We start from the raw sequence: 24,527 nt of genomic DNA on the forward strand, positions 1-24,527 counted from the left end.
TGCACTTTAGAGAGAAGCCTGCACTGAACTGCCTACCTATACTGTGTTCCTGCCAACTGAGCCAGCCCTTATGAGAGTTCCTGGAATTGTATATCAACCAATAGGACTGAGACTATCCCCATTTAATTGGAAATACACAGCTATAGCTTCATTAACATCTTCATTGACCAATCCAAGCAGCTCCATTCTGACCAATTAGGACAGTGCCTTTTGGATCAATCAAACTGCAAGGATTTGGAGTCCCCGGTTGTATGAGGATGGACCAATCAGAGACCAGGGGCAGAGACTTTTCTCCATATAAGCCCACTCCTCTCTTGCTTGGGGAGCACACTTTTTCTTTCTATTGCTTGTTGAGATGGTTTCCCAAGCTGGAGGTGAAACACCAAAGAAGGCTCCAAACCAGCACAGGGCAGAGGAAAGTGAAGAAGACTGGAGCAGGTAGAGCAGAGCGGTCTAGCCACAGGGGGGCCTCCTGGACCCAAGGGCCTCATCACAGCTTTGCAGTTCCATGGCCATTCTGCTTCATAATTCAGTTATAACAGCATTGAGCTGTTACACAGCCGTGCTGTACCACAACGGAGTTGTGTGTTCTGAATGAAGTTTCCTTCTTCACTGCACCCCAAATTGAGAATTCTCATTAGTAGTAAATCAGAGCCAATGACCATCGGTCGACACATCAATATTATTATGATGATTTTTCAGCCATAAAAAGAAAAGAAATATAAGTAAATGTTACCTTGAACCATGTAGGTCAAACCTTGAAAACACTATGCTAAGTGGAAGAAGGCAGTCACAAAGCAGTAACACATCATAGTATTTTATATACATGAGATGCCCACAGTAGGCAGACCCACAGAGACAGAAAATAGATTAGTGGTTGTCAGGGCCTGCAGTGGGGGTAGGAGGAGGTGGAAATGGAAAATAATTGCTAAGGGGAATGGTGTTTGTTTTTGAGATGATGAAAATGTTCTAGAGTTAGTAGTGATAGTTGTATAACTTTTTGAACAAACTAAAAACCATTAATGCTTTAAAGGATGAATATTATGGTATGTTCATTATATATCAATAAAGTGGGAGGCATCTAGGGTACAAAATTTAAGGAGGCACTCACATTCAGGGTCACACAAATGAGAGATTGGCACCTAAGAGTGCTTGCCACCTTATAATATGTGATTTAGTTATCCTGCTTTTCTTGCCCTGAATCAACTAGCCCAAAGTTCCCCCTGCCTCTGAACCCCATGTCCTCAGCCAGTCTGACTCAGCGTCTGTTTCTGTCACTACAAGCACATTATAGAGATGCCTACACACCAGCGCCGCAGCCCAAGTGCCGGTAGTGGAAATTGCTCAGGTACTAAGAATCTGGACGCCTGGCTTCTGTGTCTAGATTCAGGACTGCTAATTAGTTGTGGGACCTCAAAGGAATACCTTCTAGCTGACTCTCTCATCTATATAAGAAAAGAGATGTAAAATAAAGATCCACAGACCCTTCTTACGATAAAGGAGGCTGTCATTACATTTTTGTTTGTTTCCTGGAAGTAGAAAAGCCCAAGCTTCCAATTCTCTCGTCCCTTCCCCCAATCCCCGACCTGTGATCTCTTCATTTGGTAGCCAGCAGAGCTGTTGCACATAAGGTACCACTCCACCCCGGAAGGGCTATCAGTTTGAAAGTACTTTCCCTTTCAGAATCCCGCTTTAAAGTAGCTTCTGGAACCCGCAGGAAGTGCGAGGCTGCTACCCACCCGCTGTTTCCGTGTCCCCAGCAGGGGTTCCACAGGCGAAGTGATACGGGGCCTGCAGAGGGTATCCGGACCCCGCCCCCCCCCGGGGGGAGTAGACTCTGATAGCCCTGACCGCTGCCAGACAGAGCGCCGCCCTGCCCCGCCCCTGCCTTGAGGGCAGGATGTGCGGAATTCCCCTAACCCCCAGCCCCCGCGCCTCAAGCAAACGGGGGCAGACTTAAGGGCTGTGGGTGGCGGAGGCCTGAAAGGGACCCACGGCGTGCGGCTGTTCCAGGTCTGCGCTTCGGGTCGTGGGGTTCCAGGCTCCGAGGGCGGCGACAGGAGAACAGCGCGACAGTGCTGAAGGTGGCAGGTGGGGGCATGGCGGGGCAGGAAGGGAGTTGGGAGGACAAGAAGAACCCCTGGACGATCTTAGTTAGAGAACTGGCGCGAGGATGCGAGAGCTATCTCGGTACAAAGCAAACCAGAGAGGGCGGCGCCTTCTTGTTTACAGAAATCCAGGCTCTTTGGATCTGTCGCGGCCGGTCCGTTGAGCAGCGGGACTTTCGCTGTGACCGGTCCCAGGGCCTCTGCCTCGAGGTTCTCGTTCTCGACAAGCCTCAGATGCTTGCCCTCCTGGAGGAGTTTCGCTCTGCTCTCCCGATGCCTTTTTCCCCTGCCGTATCGCCTTTTCCCCCTTGCCAGGCCCCTATAGCCGCATCCCCACCTGCTCGCTCTATTTCCTCAACTCTTCTCTCTCCCGGATCCAAATAATGACATCTGCCTTATCTCTTCTCTGTCCTGCTAAAATCGCCAGTCTCCAGTTGCAAATCCAAGCATTTCTTTCGTTAATTCAATACAAATTTATCAAGCCCTTCCTTTTTTTCTGAGTGCTCAGCGGCTGCCAGACAGCCCTTGCCTTCAGAGCGTCAGTCTAGTGGGAGCACAATAAAGACTGGTGAGTTATGCTGGAGAGAGAGCGGAGGTGAAGAAACCTCCTCTAGGAGAGGAATCAGATGCGATGTTTGAGCCCTTAACCTGGTGAAAGGGATGGGGCCTTGGCTAAAGAGTTTTCAAAGGCTCAGGGGTGACTGCAGGACTGGAAAGAGTTCTAGATGGCTAGAGATGGAAGCTGGAACAGAAGGAGGAGGCTAGGTGGAAGATAAACCATTTAAATAAAGTGAGCTTTGAGCTTATCCGTTTGATCTGCTGTCACTACCACACTTAGCTAATTACCTTAAAATTTAGACTTATTTTTTGGATAGAGAACAACAGTAAATAGAATTTCCCCAAGCTTAAAATATTTATGAGCTTTAAGGAAAAAAAAAAAAGTACAATTTCAAAATTGCCATGTATTAATTAGGTCTATAACATTCACGGGTGTATTGTTGAAGCAATCTTTCTCTTTATTCTGTGATTCCAGATATTGCATCATGGATGCTTTCTCTGAAGCAAATGGCACTTTTGCCCTCCGCCTTTTAAAGATACTATGTCAAGACAGCCGTCGTAACGTGTTTTATTCTCCTGTAAGCATCTCCTCTGCCCTGGCCATGGTCCTCCTGGGGGCGAAAGGAAACACGGCTGCCCAAATGGCCCAGGTAAACCTGCCTGAGAGAAGAGACTGCTTTTTCAATTGTTCTGTTCTATTACCCAGCTTCATACCTCATGAAGATGTGAATCTCCTTTCCTGGGATTTTTTGGGAAAAGTTTCTCCCATTAGTAACCTGGATCAAACTATCAAAACTTTATTCTAACACTTTATCTTTGTTTAGAAAATGATACTGAAATTATATGAAATCAAAGCAGCTAAGATCTAGTTCATTCTTGGAATAAAAGACTGTGTAACTGTAATTATTCATTGGCAAGGAAGGGTAAGGTTAATATCTATTTCAAATCATTGATATACCAACATGCCTTACTAGCTCAGTAAGGGCATAAACAGAAATATGCAAAAGAAGGTGAAAATGTATGTATTTATTATTTATATAGATTGCATATGTATTAGTTAGATGAGTTTAACAAACATTTGGTAAACATCAGAAAATGATTGAGAATCTATTCCTGTTCCCAGGAGTTTTATAAAGTGGGCAGGAGATATATGCTTGAGATGAAAACTAAAAGCTTGTATCATAGCCGAGCTCATGGCCTTGAACATGTATCTCTACTGTAGAAAAGTTAGACAGTGTGGCTCTTTCAATATGAGTTTTGTTTTCCTATGAATTCTTTTTAGTAGTGATTAATCACTTTCCAGCTCATGATATGCCAGAGTGAAGGTTTATGTATGTGTGAGGATTCTTTTTTTTAATTTGAATTTTATTTTATTTATTTTTTGGTGATAATTGATTTTTAAACTTTTTTTATTTTTCAATTACAGTTAGCATGCAACATATCAGTTTCAGATGTACAATACAGTGATTAGACACTTATATAACTTATGAAGTAATCTCTCTGATAAATCTAGTACCTATCTGACACCATACATACTTATTATACTATTATTAACTATATTCCTCATGCTATATTTTATATCCCCTTGACTATTCGGTAACTACCAATTTGTACTTCTTAATCCCTTCCCTTCTTTCACCCACCCTCTAACTACCCACCCATCCAGCAACCATCAAAACTCTCTCTGCATCTATGAGTCTGTTTCTGCCCTTCCTGTCCATTCACCTTGTTCTTTAGATTCCACATATAAGTGAAATCACATGGCATTTGTCCTTCTCCATTTGACCTAACCCAGGACAATACCCTCCAGGTCCATCCTTGTCACAAGTGGTAAGATTTCATTCTCTTTTTATGGCTGAGTAGAGGATTCTTTATATTTAATTACGTATTCTATGTTTTGAGCTAACCAGCCAATGAGCCCTTATAGGAGTGATTTTTGAAAGCCTCCAAATTGTCTGGTTACTTTATGAAATGTGACATTGAGAGTTCCTTATCCTCCAGAGTCCAACTAGACAATAATGAGTACTCCAGAACTAGCTTTTGGATTCTGTTAAAGCTGTCAGAGACTGAAAGTGTTGTCTTTCCCACTATTATGGTATTTCCCACTGTGATTATACTTCTGCTCACTTCTTTGAATTTTTAATGCTTTTAATTGTATGGCCGGGGTAAATTTTAGAGACAAGCTTTCCTTAGGATGCGAGATTTTAAAACAACCTCTTTTCTGAACCTGTCTCGTCCTTTTCTTTTTTCCCTGTTCCTCATCTTTAAACAAAAGCGATTTAGACAGAAAAGCCAACTCTTACTCCCTTTTATTCTGTTCTCTCTTTCTCCTTCTCTCCCTTCCTCCCTCCATTCCTTTCTTTTTCCCTCTTTATCTTCTATCTACCCCCACATAGTGTTGCTTCTCTAGTATATTGAATACACAGTTAAAATAAAAGCAACATCCTTTTAAAGGAAAATTTTGTTGAATATTTAAGAAAAAATTTACTTATAAATTTTTTGAGACCAAAGAATGGTAGATAATTTTAAATTATTTTTCTCAACAGGTGCTTTCTTTAAACACAGAGAAGGACATTCATGGGAATTTCCAGTCACTTCTTGCTGAAATGAACAAACCTGGCACGCAGTACTTGCTCAGAATGGCCAACAGGCTCTTTGGGGAAAAGACTTGTGAATTCTTCTCAGTAAGTTAAATCAAGAGAATAATAAAAGTTGTAATAAAAACACAGAGTCCTAGAGAAAGACCCTAGAGAACTGAAACTTATGGTAAACGTTGTTTTAAAAATCATAATTCTATATCTATACCTTGAATTATTTAAAATTTGACTATATCTAAAATTCATTTATCCATTTCTGGTTATTCATGGCTTAGTATGTACCTCTTTATAAACACTGATATTTTAATATCTAGCCAGCTGAGATATGGTCACTTTTAAGAGAGGTACATTCTTTTTAATAAAAAGTATGTAATATTCAGAATTTTTGGAAACTTGATATTTTATTTAGAAATGTAACCTCATTGAACACTTTTCTCTCCAAAGACCTTTAAGGAATCCTGTCTTCGGTTCTATCATGCTGAGCTGGAGCAGCTTTCCTTTGCCAAAGCTGCAGAGCAGTCCAGGAAACATATAAACACTTGGGTGTCGAAAAAGACTGAAGGTAAGAATTACATGTTATACCTGCCTTCTATCTCTCCTCCCCTTTCTACTCTTCCTCCTCCTCGTCTCCTTCCTTCTTTTCTCCTTCTTTTCCTCTCCTCTGCCTGCTTCTCTGATTTCACTGGTGTTTCAGGTGGTCAAAGTAATGTTGACAGGCTGAATCTCATGGGATATTTGAACCTTAATCTACTCACAGAAGTTCCAATCAGATGCTCAGGTTTTCAACAACAGAGACTTAATTTTATCCATTCTCCCAGGACCAAAGTGACTGACACAAATGCCAACAGAAAGTCATAGGCCAAACTTTTAGTTTAATAACTAAAACATATTTATACTTCGTTTGTTATGTTCACATGCTGGCTGAAGCCATCATCTCTTTCCAGATTCTATGTAGCCCTCCATCACCGCTGCCTTCACTTTACATGTTAAGCTTACTTATTCTACTGCTTCGTTTATATCTTCCATTTACATTTTCTTAGACTTGATAAACCTAGGCATGATAGGCCAACTGCAGACCCGTTAATGGGTCAAATAGAAGCTTCTGGAAGCTCCTCAATACACTGTTTTCCCTTTGAGACATTCATTCTGTCTGCCTCTGATGTGTCCACATGTGGCTGTGGAATGTTAGCACAACATATAACTTCGGAGCTTTAGATGAAAGCTCCATTTAACCATGTGAGATAACTGATGTCCCTGCAACCCATCTCTCATTTCCTTGCCTTTTTCTCTAACCTGGTGTAGTGTTTTTCCTTGAGTGATTTAGAAGTCTTTCACTATCATCAACTTTGTAGATGTTCCCAAAGCATTGGTGATTATTAATGCCACTCCTATATGTTGTTTTTGATTTCTGTATGCAGCAATCCAAATTCAGCAAATTTGAAAAAAGCACGTTTGGTTCTTGATTAATAATCAAGGACCTACCAATAAATCTTATCATGATTTATTCATCACACTTTTTAAAAATCAACTGAATATATTTTTTACTTTTCTTGAAAGGTAAAATTCAAGACTTGTTGCCAGGTAACTCCATTGATGCACAGACCAAGCTGGTTCTTGTCAATGCCATCTACTTCAAAGGAAGATGGAATGAACAGTTTGATAAAACATACACAACGGAAATGCCCTTCAAAATAAGCCAGGTAGGGGAAGATTTCAAAAATTCTGCTAGTTTGATGAAAAAGTAGAATGGAAAAATTTAACTTTGCAAAAGCATAAATTATTGCTTAAAAATAATCTGAAAAAACACATTTTTGAATGAAATTTTAAGCTCAGTAGAAATGAATTAAAGGAACAAAAAACATTTGCTGCCTATAATTTTTTGCATTTTGTTACACCTCTTGTTGCCTCTGATAATTTCTCACACATTCATTGCTGCCACCTAGTTCTGGGAACTGAAGATATTCCTTAAGCACAAGTTGTTTGGAAAGAAAGCAAAAAAACATGTTAAGGAAGTATGATATATGTGTGTATTGCAGGGATAAAGGGAGAGAATGTGAAAATATATTTAATCAGGTATTTTGAAAATTAAAATAAGTATAGATTTGAATTGCTTTTAATTTATCGATATTAAGAAATTATTTATAAATTTCTAATATTAAAACTAAGACTTTCGTCTTGACATTGAGGAATAACTTCAGTTCAGGCAGACATTAAAATAGTTTGCCAAATCCCCCATCCCCTAAAAAATACCATTTCAATAAAATTAGGAAACTTATACAGGTAGTATCTCTTTTTCTCTTTTTTGGATAAGGTATACTTTAAATAATCAGCTCTCTAGTTGCAAAGCGGGGAGGGGGAAAACTTTTCGAGCATTGATTTTAGCAACTATTTTAATTTTTTTGGTAGGTGGTCTGTTTCAACTGTAAAAAATTGATAAGTATAATACTTCAATTAACTTCTGCATGCATATACCTTTTAATAATTAAAGAAATTATTTCCTCAAATTAGAGTATCAGAATTGGAGCAATTGAATTTAAATGCATGAAGATATGTGTGGTTCTTTATACTTGCCGCCGGACTGCTTTCTGAGAGAGCATATTCATTGATACTTTCAATTATATTGCTATGAAACTATAAGCTTCATCCCACTTTATCATGAAAACTTTTTCTAATTAAATAGAAATCATTTGATTATATTATTTCTGTAAATATATTTCTTGGCATATTTCAAATGAGAAAAATTTGTTATCACATTTATTTTGTTGAATAAAACATCTTTTGGTGCTATGGCTGGCACCATGTTTGCTCATAGTAGATGCCTGGTAATGATGATGGAAGGAAGTGGATGGAAATTTAGTTAAGTGTTTACTACAGCGCGCATATTATTTCTATTAACGGGTGCTAAAAACACTCCCGGAGACAATCACAGCTCTTTTGGAAATTTTTATTGCCTCTTTCAGCCATCTGTTTTTAATTCAATGTTCATGTGTATTCCCATCAGAAGGAGCAAAGGCCAGTGCAGATGATGTTTCAGGAAGCCACATTTAACCTTGCCTACATAGAGGAGATACAGGCTCAAGTTCTGGAGCTGCCCTATACAGGGGAAGAGCTGAGCATGCTCATTCTGCTCCCTGACGACAATGTGGATCTAAGCTTGGTGAGATGAATGCAGTGACACCCTTCACATTCTTCCTTACAGGGTAGCACAACTTTCACCTGCTGTGTTTGCCTTTAGAGCTGGTGATGCAGGCGACCAGGCAGGGGAGCATCGTATTCAGCATGTGGGATTTGTACTCAAACTACTTCTCCCATTACTATCTATGTTCTCGCCAAATTTCTTAACTCACCTCAAGCCTCTGTTTCCTCATCTCTAAACTGGAGATGATGATATCTGCCTAATAGAGTTTTTATGAGGCTAAAATGAGAGTAATTAAGGGAACAAGTTTAGCACATTGTCTAGTACATGTAAGCCCTGTATAAATATGATCCATAATTATTGTCATAATCATTGTTATTTGCATTATATTTTAAAACTAAGAACCATCATCTCTATTCAGAACCTGAAACAGTGAATGAGAAAATCTTATACTTTGACCTGACAAGGGGCAAGGGGAGGAGGGCGGAAGCCAGCACTCAGGGCGGAGAGCCTGAAACGGCCCAAAATCGCACTCACCCACCTTGTTTTCTTTCTGCATGGGTCTTTAAGGTGAGAGACTCACTCATTGCCCAATAGATTCTAGGCCCAGCACAGAGCGGGGAGGAGGGGCAGTGGTGTTCCCCTGTCCTAAGGTGCTCATGCAAGTGAGCTGTAGCCATTGGCTCTCTCTCTATCCATCTATCTCCCTGTGACTTTTCCAGAAAGCAAATTTCCCCTCTGGGCAGATTTCCCTTCTAGGGGGCTATATTGGGAAACTTTTTGTAATCTCTTTTCTTAGCAGTAATGTCTTATTGTCTTCAAAAATAAGCATAGTTAAAAGAAAAAAAAGCAGTCAACTGGGCAATTGTCAGGATAAGAGAACTTCTCTCTGAAGTTGTTGAGTCAGGAGGGGAGCAGCCACTGGTCTTTGTGACCCTAGGTGGTTTGCGGTCTTCCCTGCTTGGCAAGGAAGCCATGCATGTAACAGCACAAGTGCAAGATCTACAAATTTCCTGGCAGATAAAGTTTCCACTGGTCCTGTGTGACAATCAACACTCATCTATAAGAGAAGAAAGTGTACTTGAGTGTGTCCATGTGCATATTTAAATGTGCTGAACAATGAATCCTAAAGTCTAACTATGGTCTTTCAGGTGGAAAAAAATCTCACTTTTGAGAAATTCATAGCCTGGACCAAGCCAGACTATATGAAGAGTACTGAAGTCGAAGTTCTCCTTCCAAGATTTAAACTGGAAGAGCATTATGACATGGAATCTGTGCTTCAACATTTGGGAATTATTGATGCCTTTCAACAGCGTAAAGCTGACTTTTTGGCAATGTCAACCGAGAGAGACCTGTGTCTGTCCAAGTTTGTGCACAAGAGTTTTGTAGAGGTGAATGAGGAAGGCACGGAGGCCGCGGCTGCCTCAGGCATGGTGGTTGTGGAATGTTGCATGGAATATGGGCCAAGGTTCTGTGCGGACCATCCCTTCCTTTTCTTCATCAGGCACAACAAAGCCAACTGCATTCTGTTCTGTGGCAGGTTTTCCTCTCCATAAGGGTGGCCCTTACTGTGCCTGAGAACCTTTCCCTCTTTCTGTGTCTCTAAATCTCGCTCTATAGCTCCATCAAAGCCCAGTGCAAAGGTGAGGGCAGATTTCCCCCCTGGCTGAATGATTTGCCATGCTTCTGCACACTCAGGTGTTCTCATACCGACCATTAATTCGCACCACTTAAGCTCATAGGGCAACAGACCTCGATGATTTCCTGTCGTATTTAAGATACAGTCCAAATCCCATAGGATGGCATGCAATGTTTTCCTATATGGCCCTAGACTTATTTCTTACTCATTTCACGTGCAATTCATTTTGGTTACACTGTGCTCTGCCTTTTACCTCTAATCTTGTCGCATACTTGCTTTAGCCTGACTTGATTGTAATAAATGCTGCAAACTATTGCTACTGTTTTAAGGTTTTTCTGGTGCTTGAGCTTTTTGGGAAGTTTATTTAATGCATAATTTTATTTTATCTTTTTTACTACATGCACCAATTACCACGTATGTGCCCAACAATGTATCAGACACTGAGGACAAAAAGGAATGGAACCCTTTAACACCTGGTCTTTAATACCTTTTCCTGAATTATGTAGCTTTTACGTCAGTCAGGTTGGATGAGCTAATGTGCTTAAACTTATCATATGACCACGTGATAAGTGAACAGCTTTCTTCTGTTATTGCATTTCTTCACTGCCAACTCTAACAGCAAAAATTTATTCAACCTTTAAAGCTCATTACCAATGTTATCTTCTCTGAGAAATTTTTCCTTTTCTGCATAACTAGATGTGCATTTTGAACTCTCATTGGACGCTCGCTGAGAGAGAGTAGTTGCTTTATTTACATGAGATTTACATGAGCTCTGTAACTAAACCTGAAGTTCCTCAGGGATTTGGACTATATTTTACATATCTGTGTACCACTTATACTTCAATGATAAGTAATTCAATCATAGATGAGCTCTGTCATTTTTTTAATGATTAGATAAAATCATTTTTATGACTTTACTGGATTTTTTAAAGAAATTTTTTGAGGTAAAATTCACATAATGTAAAATTAACCATTTCAAAGTGAACTATTTAGTGGTAATTAATACATTAACAATATTGTACAACCGTCACCTTTAGCTAGTTTCAAAAAAATTTTCAACACCCCAAAGGAAAACCCTGTACCCACTAAGCAGTTACTCTGATTCTCTCTTTTCTCCAATGTCTGGCAATTTGCTTTCTATTTCTACGGATTTACCTATTCTAGATATTTCATATAAATTGAATCATATAATACATGACCTTTTGTATCTGGTTTCTTTCACTTAGCATAATGTGTTTAAGGTTCATTTATGTTGTAGTATGTGCCAGTACTTCATATGTTTTAATGACTGAATAATAATATTCCATTGTATAGATATAGCGCACTTTGTTTATCCACTTATCTGCTGATGGACATTTAGTTTGTGCCTTTTGGCTATTTGTGAGTAATCCTGCTATGAACTTGCATGTACATGTATTTGTTTGTATACCTGTTTTCCATTCTTTTGGGTATAAATATACCTAGGAGAGAATTGCTGGGTCATATAGTAATTCTATGTTTAACTTTTTGAGGAACCACCAAACTGCTTTCCACAGTGGCTGACCCTTTTCAGACCCTACTGTCAGTGTATGAGGGTTCCATATCTCAACAACATTGCCAATACTTGTTATTATCCTTTAAAAAAATATATGGCCATCCTAGTGGGTGGAAAGTGGTATCTCATTGTGTTTTTTATTTGCATTTCCCTAATGACTAATAATGTTGACCATCTTTTCACATGTTTACCGACCATTTGTATATCTTCCTTTGAGAAAAATGTTTTCAAGTAATTTGTCCATTTTTTCATTGGGTTGTTCATCTTTTTGGTGTCAACTTGTAAGAGTTCTTTAAGTAGTCTGAATATTAGACTCTCATCAGATACATGATTTGAAAATGTTCTCTCCCATTCTTGTCACTTTCTTGATGCCCTCGACCCACAGTTTTTAATGTCAAGGAAGTTCACTTTAGTTTTTTTCTTTTGCTCATATTTTGTTCTCATATCTAAGTATCCAAAGACATTTACAGCTGTGTTCTTTTTCTGAAGACTTTTATGGTTGTAGCTCTTGTATTTCGAATGTTAATCCATTTTGATGTGTACGTTATGAAGTAGGAGGTCCAAATTAATTTTTTTGTATATGGGATATCCAGCTGTCCCAGCACATGTACTGATTTTTTAATTGAAAAAGGTGTTGATAATAGACAAAAAGGAAAGATAATATCTAAAAAAGTGACAAAATGAAAAATTAATCTGCATATATAAAATCTATTCCATGAAGAACACCATGACCATACTGGAAGAAAATATATAGACCACCAACAACAACAAAAGGGATAGAAAGAGGCATATAGTCCAATATCTTTTATGTAAATTAAAAATATCTACAACATTATATATTATATAAATAGGCATTTCTTTTATTATCACTGAGAAGTTTTAATAAAGTTTTATGTTTTATTAATGAGCAGGTGTTCCCTTAATGATTTCTGACACTGTTTTTATTCTTAGAAGTACTTTCTCATTGAGAAACCAGTTAGTAACCTAATTTTTTTTCTTCTAAGCTTTTATTTTTTTAATCAATTTAACTGTTTGATCCAGCTGGAATTTGTTTTCTGTGTTGTTGACATTTAGGAGAAATGATAATTTGGTTTATTTACAAATAGGCTGTTTCTCATCATTTTTGTAAAATAATTTGTTTTCCCCTAGTGTTCATACTTATTTTCTCATTTTTATTCCAGGTGAAATGTAGAGTAATTTTTCAATATACAAAATAATTTTTTTAGCTTTGGGATTTTGGGGGGAAGAATTAATTTAGCATTAAACATATAAATTATTTGGATAAATGAATCTGTTTACAATGTTTAAATAGAAACATGAGGGAGTCTCCATTTATTCGAATCCTTTTTTCATATCTCTGTGTAGATTTAAATTTTTTTTGTGTGTGTGTTATGGTTCTTTCTAAATTTTATTAACAATTATTAATGAGCATTTTTCCTCATCTGGTTATTGTCTGTATAAGAAATGTCCAAACCTGTAAAAAACTTTTATGAGTTTATTTGAGCCAAACTGATGACAATTTCTGAGAAGCAAAATCTCAACAGATTGAGAAAATGCTCCAGAGAATGGCTGTTTTGCAGCTTATTTTATACATTAGAATAAAAGTAAAAAACATCAGGAGAGTTACATGAAATCTTTTGGTGGTACATTAAGGGGATTAAAGAAAGCAAAGTGGGGAAACCTCTAGAATTGGATAACAAGTAAAACAGAGACAGATACTTCTTTTACATTGGTGGGTACAGGATAGTTAATAATTAATATTTACAACATATAGAGATGATATGTGGGGACCAAGATAATGATGAGGGATTCTGTGGTCTCCTGCTCTGGTGCCGTGAATTGTGCCCTAAATGGTCTGGAAATGAAGGTCACTCTGACATTTCAAAGGTATGTTATCTTAGATGCAAAAAGACGATAGACAGGCTCACTTAATGTAAAGACTGACCTTTGTCAGGGAAGTTACAGGCCTAGGACATAACTACCACCATGATCGTCTTTTAGTTAGAAATTTTTATGTTCAGATTATCCTATGTGGTTAATTTTGGTCTCTGAGTTTGTAGAGGCTGCCATGCTGTCCTCCCCTGAGCATATCACGTTTTGTATGTGGCCTTGTTTTCATCTACACTATGAATGGCATATTAGTAAATAATTGAAGTTTATACATATTAAAGAGAAACTGTTTCTTTCTACTACTACTGAACAGCACTTGGACATCAGTTGTGTTGGGTTTTCCACACCAAAAAATTGTCCAATTCTCAGGACACTGGCTGGTTGTTCTACAGTTTAACTCAGTTCTGACACTAACTTCCTGGTGTTTGCTCAGACCCCACAAGCAAAGGATACAGTCACCCAAGACTGCCCCCACTTCAGAAGACATTTGTCACATGTACTTCAGAATGATTAGCTATAAATAGGATTCCCAGAATCTTCTCTGAAGGTACCACAATTTGCTAGAATGGCTCATAAAACTCAGGAAAGTACTTCATATTATCAGTTTATTATAAAGGATAAACTCAGAAAACAGCCAGAGGAAATGAGCATAGGGCAAAGGAGAAGGTTGCATGGAGCTTCCATCCTTTTCCAGGTGCACTACCCTCCCAGCACCTTGATATGTCCACCCATCTGAAAGCTCTCAAAACTCTGTCATTTAGGAGTTTTTAATGGAGGCTTCATCATGTAGGCATGATTGCTTCTTAACTCAATCTCTAGCCCTTTTCCCCTTCTGGAGGATGAGGGTGGGACTGAAAGTTCCAAGTTCATAATCATGGCTGAGTCTTTTTGGTGACCAGCCCCCATCCTGAAGCTATCCAGAAGTCCACCAAGAGTGGCCTCATTAGACTAAAAGGTGCTCCTATCATGCATATCACTCAGGAAATCACAAGGGTTTTAGGAGCTCTGTGTCAGGAACTGGGGCAGAGACCAAATATATATATTTTTATTATGTCATAAAATTTATCATGTATATGGCCAATTTGGTGAACTCTTAGTAATTTAAAAGGTTTCAATACATACTCTTGGGTTTTCTGCTATATAATTATACAAAAAGCAAATTATTTTAAGAGGGAACACATCCTTCTAATTGTTATGCCCCTTGTTTCTGGGTTTGTTTTTTTTTTGTCTTTGTCTTTTTTGCATTATCCAATTGTCATTGGAATCCTAGTACTGCTCTTTGTTATAATTTAGAGGTTGATAATACCCAGTACTGGTGAGAATATGAGAAACTGCGTACACTTATACATTGCACGCTACTGTAAATTAAGTTTTTTTGGAGAAAATTTAACAAAATTTTTAAATTTTAAATGAATATTCTTTGTAGACCAGCATTTTCTCTTTAAGTTATCTGTTCTACAAAAATATTTTTATACATGTTAAAATATGTTCCAGGTTTTTCTCTTCAGAATTTAAAAAAAATAATTCAGATACACAAGGGTTTTAATTTTTATTTCTAATTGTGGTAAAAAGCACATAAAATTATCGTCTTAATATAAAATTATCATCTTAATACTTCCTAAATGTACACTTAGCATTATTTTTTGATAACAAAAAAAGAAATAGAAAAAAGAAAGAAAGAAAGAAAAAGAAAGGGAAAAAAAAGAATGGGGAGGGAGGTTGAGAGAAAAAGAGAGGAAACAAAGGCAATGAATAAAGTCAGATTAATCCAGTTTTTATTTTTTCCTTAACTGGAGAAGAATTTAATTTATTTATATGATGGGATGCTGTCCAGAAAAAAAATTAAATTGTGATAGGTTTATATATGCACTTCCTGAAAAAGATCATGGAGACAAATTAAATAGAAAATGCAACTTGCAATACAATGTAATATAGTATGATGTCGTTTACATAAAAATACCCTGTATGCTATCTGTAAATTCATGTATGTGAGTCCATGGGGAAAAGTTTAACATAATATAGCTTCACTTTTAACAAGGTTATCTCTGGGACAGATTCTTGCAAGGGAGTACAAGAGGAAACTACCATGTTGTACTCTCTCCGCTTCCACATTATTTAAATTTTTAATCAGGTAAACCTAATCCCATAATCTGCACATAATTTAAGAAAGAAAGATTTTAGGATACAACGATATGTGTAATACTGAGTGACGTGGCATGAAATTAAGGTAAAAATCTACATAAACAGTTTTATTTATTGATTTTTGTAAGAGTATTTAATGAGAATGACAGTTGAACATTAACCTTTCTCTCTTCATGAGTTAGGTTATTTCTATCTTTTCCATATTTAAGAGCCATTTTTATTTCCTGTTCCGTAAACTGACTTAATAAACTTTGCCCATATTTTCCCTAATGTTGTGTGGATGAGTATGAACATTTTATATATTAACAACTATCCTTTTGTCTATTAAATAAATTATAAATGAATTATAGTTTATTATTTATCTTTTGTTTATGGTGTTTTCACCATATTAAAAAATTATAAGTTTATATGTAGTCAAATGTATCAATCTTTGAATTTTCCAGTTTTGTGACTGCTTAGAAAGATCTCCCCCTTTCCTCCAGTATTTCACAGATTTTTGACATCCAGGAAAAGATGGTATCAGTACAGCTTAAGCCACCTACTTCAAGGCAAGTTAGACTCCACTGAAAAACTATGAGGTAGAGAAAAATGGGGTTTAGTAATCTCTCCTACTTTGAGGGGAAGGAGTAAGTAGCACTTGTTAAACCCTCCTATGTGCCCGGGACTGTGCTAGACACTGCACATAACATTATTTTACTTAGTCTTCACGGCAACTGAGGAGGCACATATTGGTATCTCATTTTACAGACAAGGACATAGAGACTCAGAGAGGTCGAGCAACTTGTTCAGTTCATTAGCTAGTAGCAGGCAGGCAGGGGAAAGGAAGCTGGGCTGTGAGACTACAGTCAATGCTTTTCCACAAAGCTGTCCTTGGTCCTTCCCCATCTGCCAGCCCCGGCGGGCACCACCTCCTCCACCCAGTCCTCACCCCGCCCCCATCCCGCTCTGGGTGGGTGCATCTCGGTGGCTCTCTACCCTCGCCCTGCCCCTCACCCCGCCCTCCATGAACGTGCACGCGGAAGTACTCCAGTCAGTTTAGCTGTTCCGTAATGGAAACAATGTGTTGCCATTGTTTTGTCCTTGTTTTCCATAAACGTTAAGGAGTCTCTACTGCTGGAAGTTTCAGGAGAGGCGGGCTGGGGGAGGGCGAGAGTAACGGAGATTCGAAGCTGAATTTTTCCAAGGAGGGATGGCTCTCGGAGCTCCAAGGCCGCTGCACCCACCCTGGGACCCCAGGCCTGGGTGGACAGGATGAATTGGTATTCGGTGTAGGAATATGCCCGGAGAGAAGTCAAGTCGGCTCAAGATTAATTTCCAGATCTCTGGGTGGTGGGATGGGGGAGAGAGAATTGCAGCTCAGCAGTGTCGTCAAGCTCTTGGAGACTCCTGGGCCGCCCAGCTCCGCCCGCCGAGGCCCTGCGGTGGGGAAGTAGAGAAACGGCCGACGGGAGATTTAGGAGAGGAAGAGACCTGGTTTCGGTTTCAGCCAACTGTCCAGCCAACTGTCCTGCCGCAGCGTGTCTCCCTGGGAGCCCTGGGGCCTGAGGGAAATTCATTTTGGCGTTGGGGGAGGGTAGGCAGAAAAATGGAATCTAGGGGTCTAGTGTGTACCTAGGATTAGAAAAGAAAAATAGAGAGGGCTGCGTTTCACTGTATGTAGTTGGACTAGCAGGGACAACACCTCAAAGTCCATTTTCTTACGGGCATGTGCTCTTGATTTCTATTCTGAGAGAACCTCAGAATAGAAGCTGGAAAGGGTCAAGGAGGGAAGGCACTGAGAGCGAAGAGTTTATGTCCTTATATGGGCACTGATTTATTTTTATTTTTTTCTTATTTTTTACCAATATTGACTATATGATATTGACTATATGGGACCTGGAATTAGTCCCTGGGGCCCTGGCCTTCTGGCAGATCCGCTCTGTGCCCCCTCCCCCCTCTTGGGGGTCATCTTCTCTTGGGTCTATGGAGCTTCCCAGAGGTGAGCTGAAGATGACAGCCCAGGGTTGGGATCCAAAGGGAGAGCCCTGTGCCTCTCAGGCCAGAGCCTGGGGAAGCAGAGCTCCCAGCTAGGCATCCAGTTCATCAAAGCCCAACTATGGGAACTAGGATGGAGGCAAGGGCTGGGAGGAACTCAGGTCCTGAAAGGACAGAAATTGAGATAAGAGTTCTGGGTTTACCTGGGCAAGAAGCAGAGGGCTTTGGCATGGCAGGAAGGCCTGCTGGGGTCCACTAGAACAGCAGTCCCCAAACTTTTTGGCACTGGTGCTCCTATGAGAATCAATGCCTGATGATTTGAGGTAGAGCTGAGGTGGTGATGCTAGCACTAGTGAGTGGCTGTAAATACAGATGAAGCTTCTCTCCCTCGCAGCCCTGTTCCTAATGGGCCACGTACTAGTACTGGTCCATGGCCCGGGGGTTGGGGACTCCTGCACTAGAAGACCCTGGCTTGAGAATACTCTGGTTGGGAACTGAGCAAAACTCAGAGGAGACTATCTCCCCTGAGTGGCCTGAAATTCCCCAAATCAAGATCCCCTGGGAGTATTTTGATCAGTTGTATATGTTAGCAAAACTATGGGATAGCATAGTGGTTAGGTGCCTAAATTCTGCAGCTGGACTGCCTAGGTGTGGCCCTTATTCTACCACTTGCTAACTGGACCATTTTAAATAAGTACTGCCGCTCTTCACATCCGATTTCCTCATCTGTAATGATTCCTATCCCAAAGGGTGGTTTTGAGAATGAGGGCTGTGATATACTTGGTACAATATATGCACCTTAGTAAGGGCTCAATGAACGGTAGCTTCTGTTATGGTTTGAAATTAATCGAATTGTTCTTTTCCTAATGCATAGCTAAGGCCACAGAAAGTGAGGACTGAAACCTTTAATGGGAATGTGATAAAGAAAACAATGGGAAGGAGGAAGAGGCAAGCACTGATTAATGCAGGGTCCTGGGGATGGGGCAAGGACCTGGGGCCTACCTACTATGAGGGCATATTTGGACAGCCAAAGGCAGCATAAGGGAAGGGTCCTGAGTGCTGGGGTGGGGGCGGGGGCGGGGGAAGAGTGTGGTTACAAGTGAAGGGTCTATAAAGGGGCGGTGCTTTAGGTCTGATAGACCTTATCTTTCCTCTCTGAAGCCAAATGTCCTCTGAGAGCTGCCACTGGTATTGCTCCCTCCCTCAACAAGTATCACCTCATACTTCACCACTGCCCACCCTTGCCTGGTCTTCATGCTGCCTGGCAAAGTTCTCTGAGTGAGAGTGAAAGAGAAAAGAAGAGTTGGCTTCTCGATCAGCCCTTCATCCCTCCAACTCCCTTGGGTTGTGCAACAGCCAAGCCACTCCTCCCCTCCAACCCCTTGAATATTCTGCTGGTTCTGAGAAGTCACCTATCCTTTTTGAGCATAATATACTGGCAATCACACATAATACGTTTCTCCCCACGCTTTGGTTCCAGACCCTCTGCCATGGAGGCCTGCTCTGAAGCAAACGGCACCCTTGCCATCCATCTTTTAAATAAACAGTGTGAAGAAAACCCTTCACATAATGGTTTTTTTTTTTTTTTCCCCTTCCCTGAATGTCTCCTCTGTTTTGGCCATGCTTTTTCTGGGGCAAAAAAGAAACACCAAAGCCCAAATGCTCAGAGGCCTCCATGGCAAAAGGAAGAAGAATTGTGTGTAGTCGTTAGACTTGTTTGTCAAAAGTTTCTGGTTTTCTTCCCTTCTAGCACATGGCATAATTATTCTATATGGCTCCCTTATGGGGCCATATGACTAGTTCTGGCTATTGAGTTGTATGTAGAAGAGACATACACAAGAATACTTAACTGATCGTTTGAGATCCTCTAGAATTCCTTTTGTTCCTCTAGCATGGCATCAGCAACATTTGAGATGATGGCTACTTCACTGGCCTGGGTCCCCCAGGGCCCTGCCTATCCATCATGGACATATAGACTGAAGAATAAATGACTCTTGGTTATATTAAACCACTGAGATTTGGGGATTATTTGTTACCGCAGTGTAACCAAGCCTATCCTGACTGATGCATTCATACTTTATTTTTTCACACCTTTATAGAGCTGCTCCTGAAGACTTCTGCCAGTGCTGTGGGAATGGGAAAGAAAGTGAAAGACCTTGAAGATCTGTGATAAATTCCTCCGGGGCTCACTTTTTGTATAAACTCAGAGATTCTGTTGTCCTGTGGGAAAGCACTAGGCTTGGAGTGAGTTGATCAGCTTTAAAGTCCAGGTCGTGCCAGGGATTCACTAATAAACCTTTCCGAAGCCTCATAACTTATCAGAGCCTTATAAAAGATAATATCAGTCCTGGGGATGGGACAAGGACCTGGGGCCTACCTACCTCATGACTGCTTCATGAGATATTTATAATCCAGTGAAGTATGTATGTGAAAGTGCTTTATAAACTCTAAAATATTGTATATGTTAGCTATAAAAATATAGGCTGTATAATTGTCAAAGAAAACATCCAGCTTTTACACTGAACACTTATATTGTGGATAGAGAAAGTGTTGCCTGGCCTAGAATTAAGTCTGAATACAAGCAGAATTGTACAGCACACATACAGCCTCAGGCTAATTCACACCGATGCAGTTTTGAGAGTCCTCTCTTGGATGCCATCTCTGCTGGGGTGCTTATGTGTCCCATCTTTTGAAGTTGAGGATCGTACTTGGAAAGACTTCCTTTTCCTACCATCTTGCTTTCCTCGTCTCTCTTTCCTCTTTGCAAATGTCCCTCTTTATGTCATGGAATTCTAGAAAGTTGGAGCTAGAATGGATGCTAGAAACATCTAGCTTAGGAGTACTCCACTTTGGCTATACAGGAAAATCTCCTGGGCATGTTTTATTTTTTCAGTGCACTTTTTGCAATGTTTGAATTTTTATTTATCATACATGTAGTTTTAACTACCAATATAATTAAATCAATAAAAAGAAAATAATGATGTGCACATTGACATTTGCATGTAAGATTAGTTTCTCTGGAGAAGGAATGAAGATGGATGGAACAGTTTTAAAGACTAAGCTACTATTCAAACAAATAAAAGAACTATCTCTTACCTACCTTCCACTAGGAATTCTAATTATTTTAGGTTGATGCCTGAGCATTGGTATTTTAAAAAACTTCACCAAGTTTTTTTACACCGGTGGTTTCTGTGTATGACCAGTGTTGAAAACAGGAATCTAGTCCAGTGGTTCTCCAAAGTGTGGTCTTTGTATGAGCAATATTGGAATCACCTGGGAATGCGTTAGAAATAGAAATACTTGAGCACCCCTTCCCAGCTTCAGTATGTCTGAGAATGAGATCCTCCAGAGGATTCTGATACATGCTTAAGTTTGAGAACCACTGATCTAGCTCAGAGGCTCAGAGGTTAATAAGCAAGTTGATGTCATTTCTAGTTCTAGCCAAGTTGGAATAACAAGTATTAGATTTACACTCCCATTATAATTAACCATAAACCTGGACAAGATGTATGAACCAACTGCTTTCTGGTACTGGGCAGACAGTGTAAGGCTCTGACATTTGAAATAAGGGCAGCACATGAGATGAGTTTCATATTCTGCCTGGGGGCACTTTCCAAATGGCAACAGAGGGGGGAGGAGCCCAAACAGAAAGGAGCAGTCTCACTGGGCAGAACAAACAGAGACCAGGGTCCAAGGTTCCTGGAACAACTTACACTATGCGCAGGAGATGGCACCACAGAAGAGGGAGAAACACAGAAAAGTAGCCCCCAAAATATGCGTAGAAGTTTCCTTTAGTCTTTGAATTCTAAGCTGCAAGCAAGTAGGCTGAACTGGGATTCCAGGTTGCATAGCACTGGACACTGATAGATTTCTAACCCGCCAGAGTTAATGAACAACTTGAGCATTTTGTTGAGACTTCAGTAAACCCTGGCCTTAGTACTTGGGTTAATTTAATCCCTAAAATAAAATCCCTAAAATAAGGGCTATTCTAAACCCTCTCTAACAAAACTTAATCTCAGCAGCATCAAGCTGAGCCACCAGGTAAGAACAAAACTCAACTCTATTTAAAGGTAGGGAATATAATCAACTATGTCCAGCACAGAGCAAAAAATTATTAAACAACCTAATAACTAAAGGACCCATAACCAGGAGAAAAAAAATAGTCAATAGAAACACACAAAAATGATACCAATGTTTGAATTAGTAAAGACTACAATACAGCTGTTATAAATATGTTAAGGGATTTAAGAAATACACGGGATGATGAGTGAACAGATGGGGAAACTCAATAGAGAAATAGAAACTGAAAAAAACAAGAATTCTAGAAGTGAAAAATCTGAAATGGAAAATTTGACAGATGGACTTAACAGTGGACTAGATATTGCCGTAAAAAAAATTAGTGAATTATATACATCATGACATTTCAGTATACATTTCTTATTTTTAAAAAGAACATTTTCCTGCATAACTATAATACCATCTTTATACATATCAAATAAACACTTATTTTCCCATACTCAATTCATATTCCAATTTCCTTGTGGTCCTGTAAATGCCTTTTACAGGACTACAAGGGCTATGCAACAAATTTTATTGTTATGTCTCTTAAAACTTTTTTAATCCAAAACGGTGTCTCTGAGCATCCTGCCCCTTTCTTTTACTGAGACACTGAGAAAGAAGAGATCGTTCTTATACAATGTCCCACAAGCAAGATTGCTATCGGTACTCATTTTAGTTAATGTCAGCTAAAATAGGGTTTGGAGAAGAAAAGATGCACAAACAAAATATTTCTGGATCTTTATTATTTTAGCTGCTAAATAAGCTAGAGATATTCCACCTACAAATATTTCACTTAATGTAATATCACATGAACTTTGTTCAATATCCATAAATACATTTCTATGCCACTTTTTAATTTTAATAGTCAGTTTTGTCACCTTTTCTTTATACCTTCTGCCTTTGGAGTCATGCCTAGAAAGTCCTCTCAGCATTAGGATTATGAAAATATTTACCTGTATTTTTCTTTATAATTTTTAAAATTTAATTTTTTATATTACTCTATTTGAAATTTATTTCAGACTAACATTTGAGAAACCAAAATTTTAAATTAATAAGTTTTTGGTGTTTATTAAAAATAGTAAAGATATTAGCTAATTCAGTTTTAGTGGGCAAAGACATGGTAAGATTCACCCCAAATACTCTGCATTCTCTGTCTTGAGGAACAGGTCAACTTGCATGACTAGAACAGGGAGAGCACAAAGTGTTACAAATGTCCTTTTATTAATTACTCACAAATTATTAGCACAAGTATGTGAACATAACAGCTTTAATTGTGGTCAGAGCACTTCTGTATGCATTCAGATTAGATGTTCTAATTGTCATTTTTATTCATTGTTGGTTACTTATGAACAGAGCCAGTTTCAATCTATCAAATTGTAACACTGCTGCTTGGTCTTTTTCTAATTTTATCACATAATCTTTCTCCAAATGTGTGAGCCTTCCAGACAAAGTCAATATACTTCTCTGTTAAAACAGGAAAAGACCCTGTGGAGTTGAGTAGAAAGATTTTCCTCGGTGAACACCCACTGCATTCTTTTGGGGAAATTAAAGGGCAACACTTAGGTACTCCATTTCTCTTTTTTCAAAAGGTACTTTCTGTGGAGGTAATGACATTTATGAAGGTTTCCAGTCACTCCTCACTGACATCAACAATCTAGGAACTGAGAACTAGCTTAGAATGCCAGCAGGCTCTCTGGAGGGAAGACATGCTTTTCTCTCAGCAAGCCATGCCTAATGAGATCATGACTGATAAGAAAAAGTAGTTATGAACTTAGCAACACTATCAGTATGTAAGAGTAGAGATCCTTGGGAAGTTTTTTCCGCCCAATTCTTTGATACTAACTGGGTGTCCAAAAATTCAATTTAACTTTGTTGAATTGAATTCTCACAAGTTAAAGGACTTAGTCCCACAAGACTGTTCCCTGAAGTGGGGATGCCAGCTGCAAATGGGGTGGCCGAGATATCTATGTTTCTGCCCAGATTACTATAAATTTGGAGTTCCCAGGAGCCACCCATTTGATAATTTGTTAGAATGAGTCACAGAGTTCATGAAGGCACTTTATTTACAGTTGCTTGTTTATTATAAAGACTGAAACTGCATTGGACAATGTATGGGAGCAGGTACACAGAGTTTCCATGCCCTCTCTGAGCACACCACCCTCCCAGCACCTTTGTGTGTTCACCAACCTCAAAGATCTCTGAACTGCTTTGGTGTAAGCATGATTGATTCATCATTGGCCACGTGGTTGAACTCAAAGTCCATCCTCTCTTTCTTCCCCAAAAGTCAGGGGATAGAGCTAATCATTTTAGGACTGATCCTCACCACACGAGGCTAGCATTTTCTCCATTTGTGAGTGCCTAGTTGGCTACTGCTGTTGCTTTAACCTCTTTAAATTGTAGTCCTATATGTATGACAATCTGGGATTGTTGGTAGGAAGCTAACTATCTTGTCAGAACAATTTTTAGGGCTTTTATTTCTCAGAAGAGTTATTGACTATTTCATAGTCAGAGGATTGTTTTAATATTGGTCTTTCATCCAGGACTTTAAAGAGTCTTGCCAGAGATTTGATCAGGTCAAGCCAGAAGGGCTGTCCTTTGCTGATGTTGCAGACATGTCCAGGCGACACATAAATAAATGCCTGAGTGGCCAAAAGGTCTGAAAGCGAGAGCTTTAGATTTTATGTTGTCATTAAGCTTTCCATGAGCATTTTTGGCACATGTAAATCAGTAAGATTATTATAGAAGGAAAAGTGTTCTACTGTTAATTATTCTGGGAGATTTTAAAAATACTTTATAACAGTAGTCATCGGCAAATAAATTTTCCTTTAGTCATCTCTTCACTTATTGTTGGGATGGTGATACTCCCCATAGCTCAAGAATATGCTCATTG

At 39.2% G+C, this 24,527-nt stretch overlaps 1 protein-coding gene and 1 pseudogene across 3 annotated transcripts; one reads left to right on the forward strand and one right to left on the reverse strand.

The window, feature by feature from the left end:
• The window catches only part of LOC107521710, a 33,845-nt pseudogene extending 31,744 nt beyond the window's left edge, over positions 1-2,101 (reverse strand).
• On the forward strand, positions 1,832-12,854 carry SERPINB9 (serpin family B member 9). 3 transcript variants are annotated; one of them, XM_016166696.2, is made up of 7 exons: positions 1,832-2,084; positions 3,142-3,316; positions 5,213-5,350; positions 5,708-5,825; positions 6,821-6,963; positions 8,265-8,420; positions 9,551-12,854. In XM_016166696.2, the coding sequence occupies exons 2-7, from the start codon at positions 3,152-3,154 to the stop codon at positions 9,953-9,955; spliced, it is 1,125 nt and encodes a 374-aa protein (XP_016022182.2). In that variant the 5' UTR covers positions 1,832-2,084; positions 3,142-3,151; the 3' UTR covers positions 9,956-12,854. The 3 variants fall into 3 exon arrangements, with proteins under 3 accessions (XP_016022182.2, XP_016022181.2, XP_016022183.2); XM_016166695.2 differs by having other exon boundaries at positions 1,833-2,091; XM_016166697.2 differs by lacking the exon at positions 1,832-2,084 and adding an exon at positions 2,219-2,676.
• Positions 12,855-24,527: the final 11,673 nt, after the last annotated feature.

Source organism: Rousettus aegyptiacus, unplaced genomic scaffold (assembly GCF_014176215.1).
Source record: "Rousettus aegyptiacus isolate mRouAeg1 unplaced genomic scaffold, mRouAeg1.p scaffold_m13_p_1, whole genome shotgun sequence".
Classification (NCBI taxonomy): Eukaryota; Metazoa; Chordata; class Mammalia; order Chiroptera; family Pteropodidae; genus Rousettus; species Rousettus aegyptiacus.

Coding starts and splice junctions, on each gene's coding strand:
- SERPINB9 (XM_016166696.2), top strand. CDS start 3,152: ATGGATGCTTTCTCTGAAGCAAATGGCACTTTTGCCCTCCGCCTTTTA. Junction 5,351..5,707: donor AGACTTGTGAATTCTTCTCA/GTAAGTTAAATC, acceptor TTCTCTCCAAAG/ACCTTTAAGGAATCCTGTCT. Junction 8,421..9,550: donor ACAATGTGGATCTAAGCTTG/GTGAGATGAATG, acceptor ATGGTCTTTCAG/GTGGAAAAAAATCTCACTTT.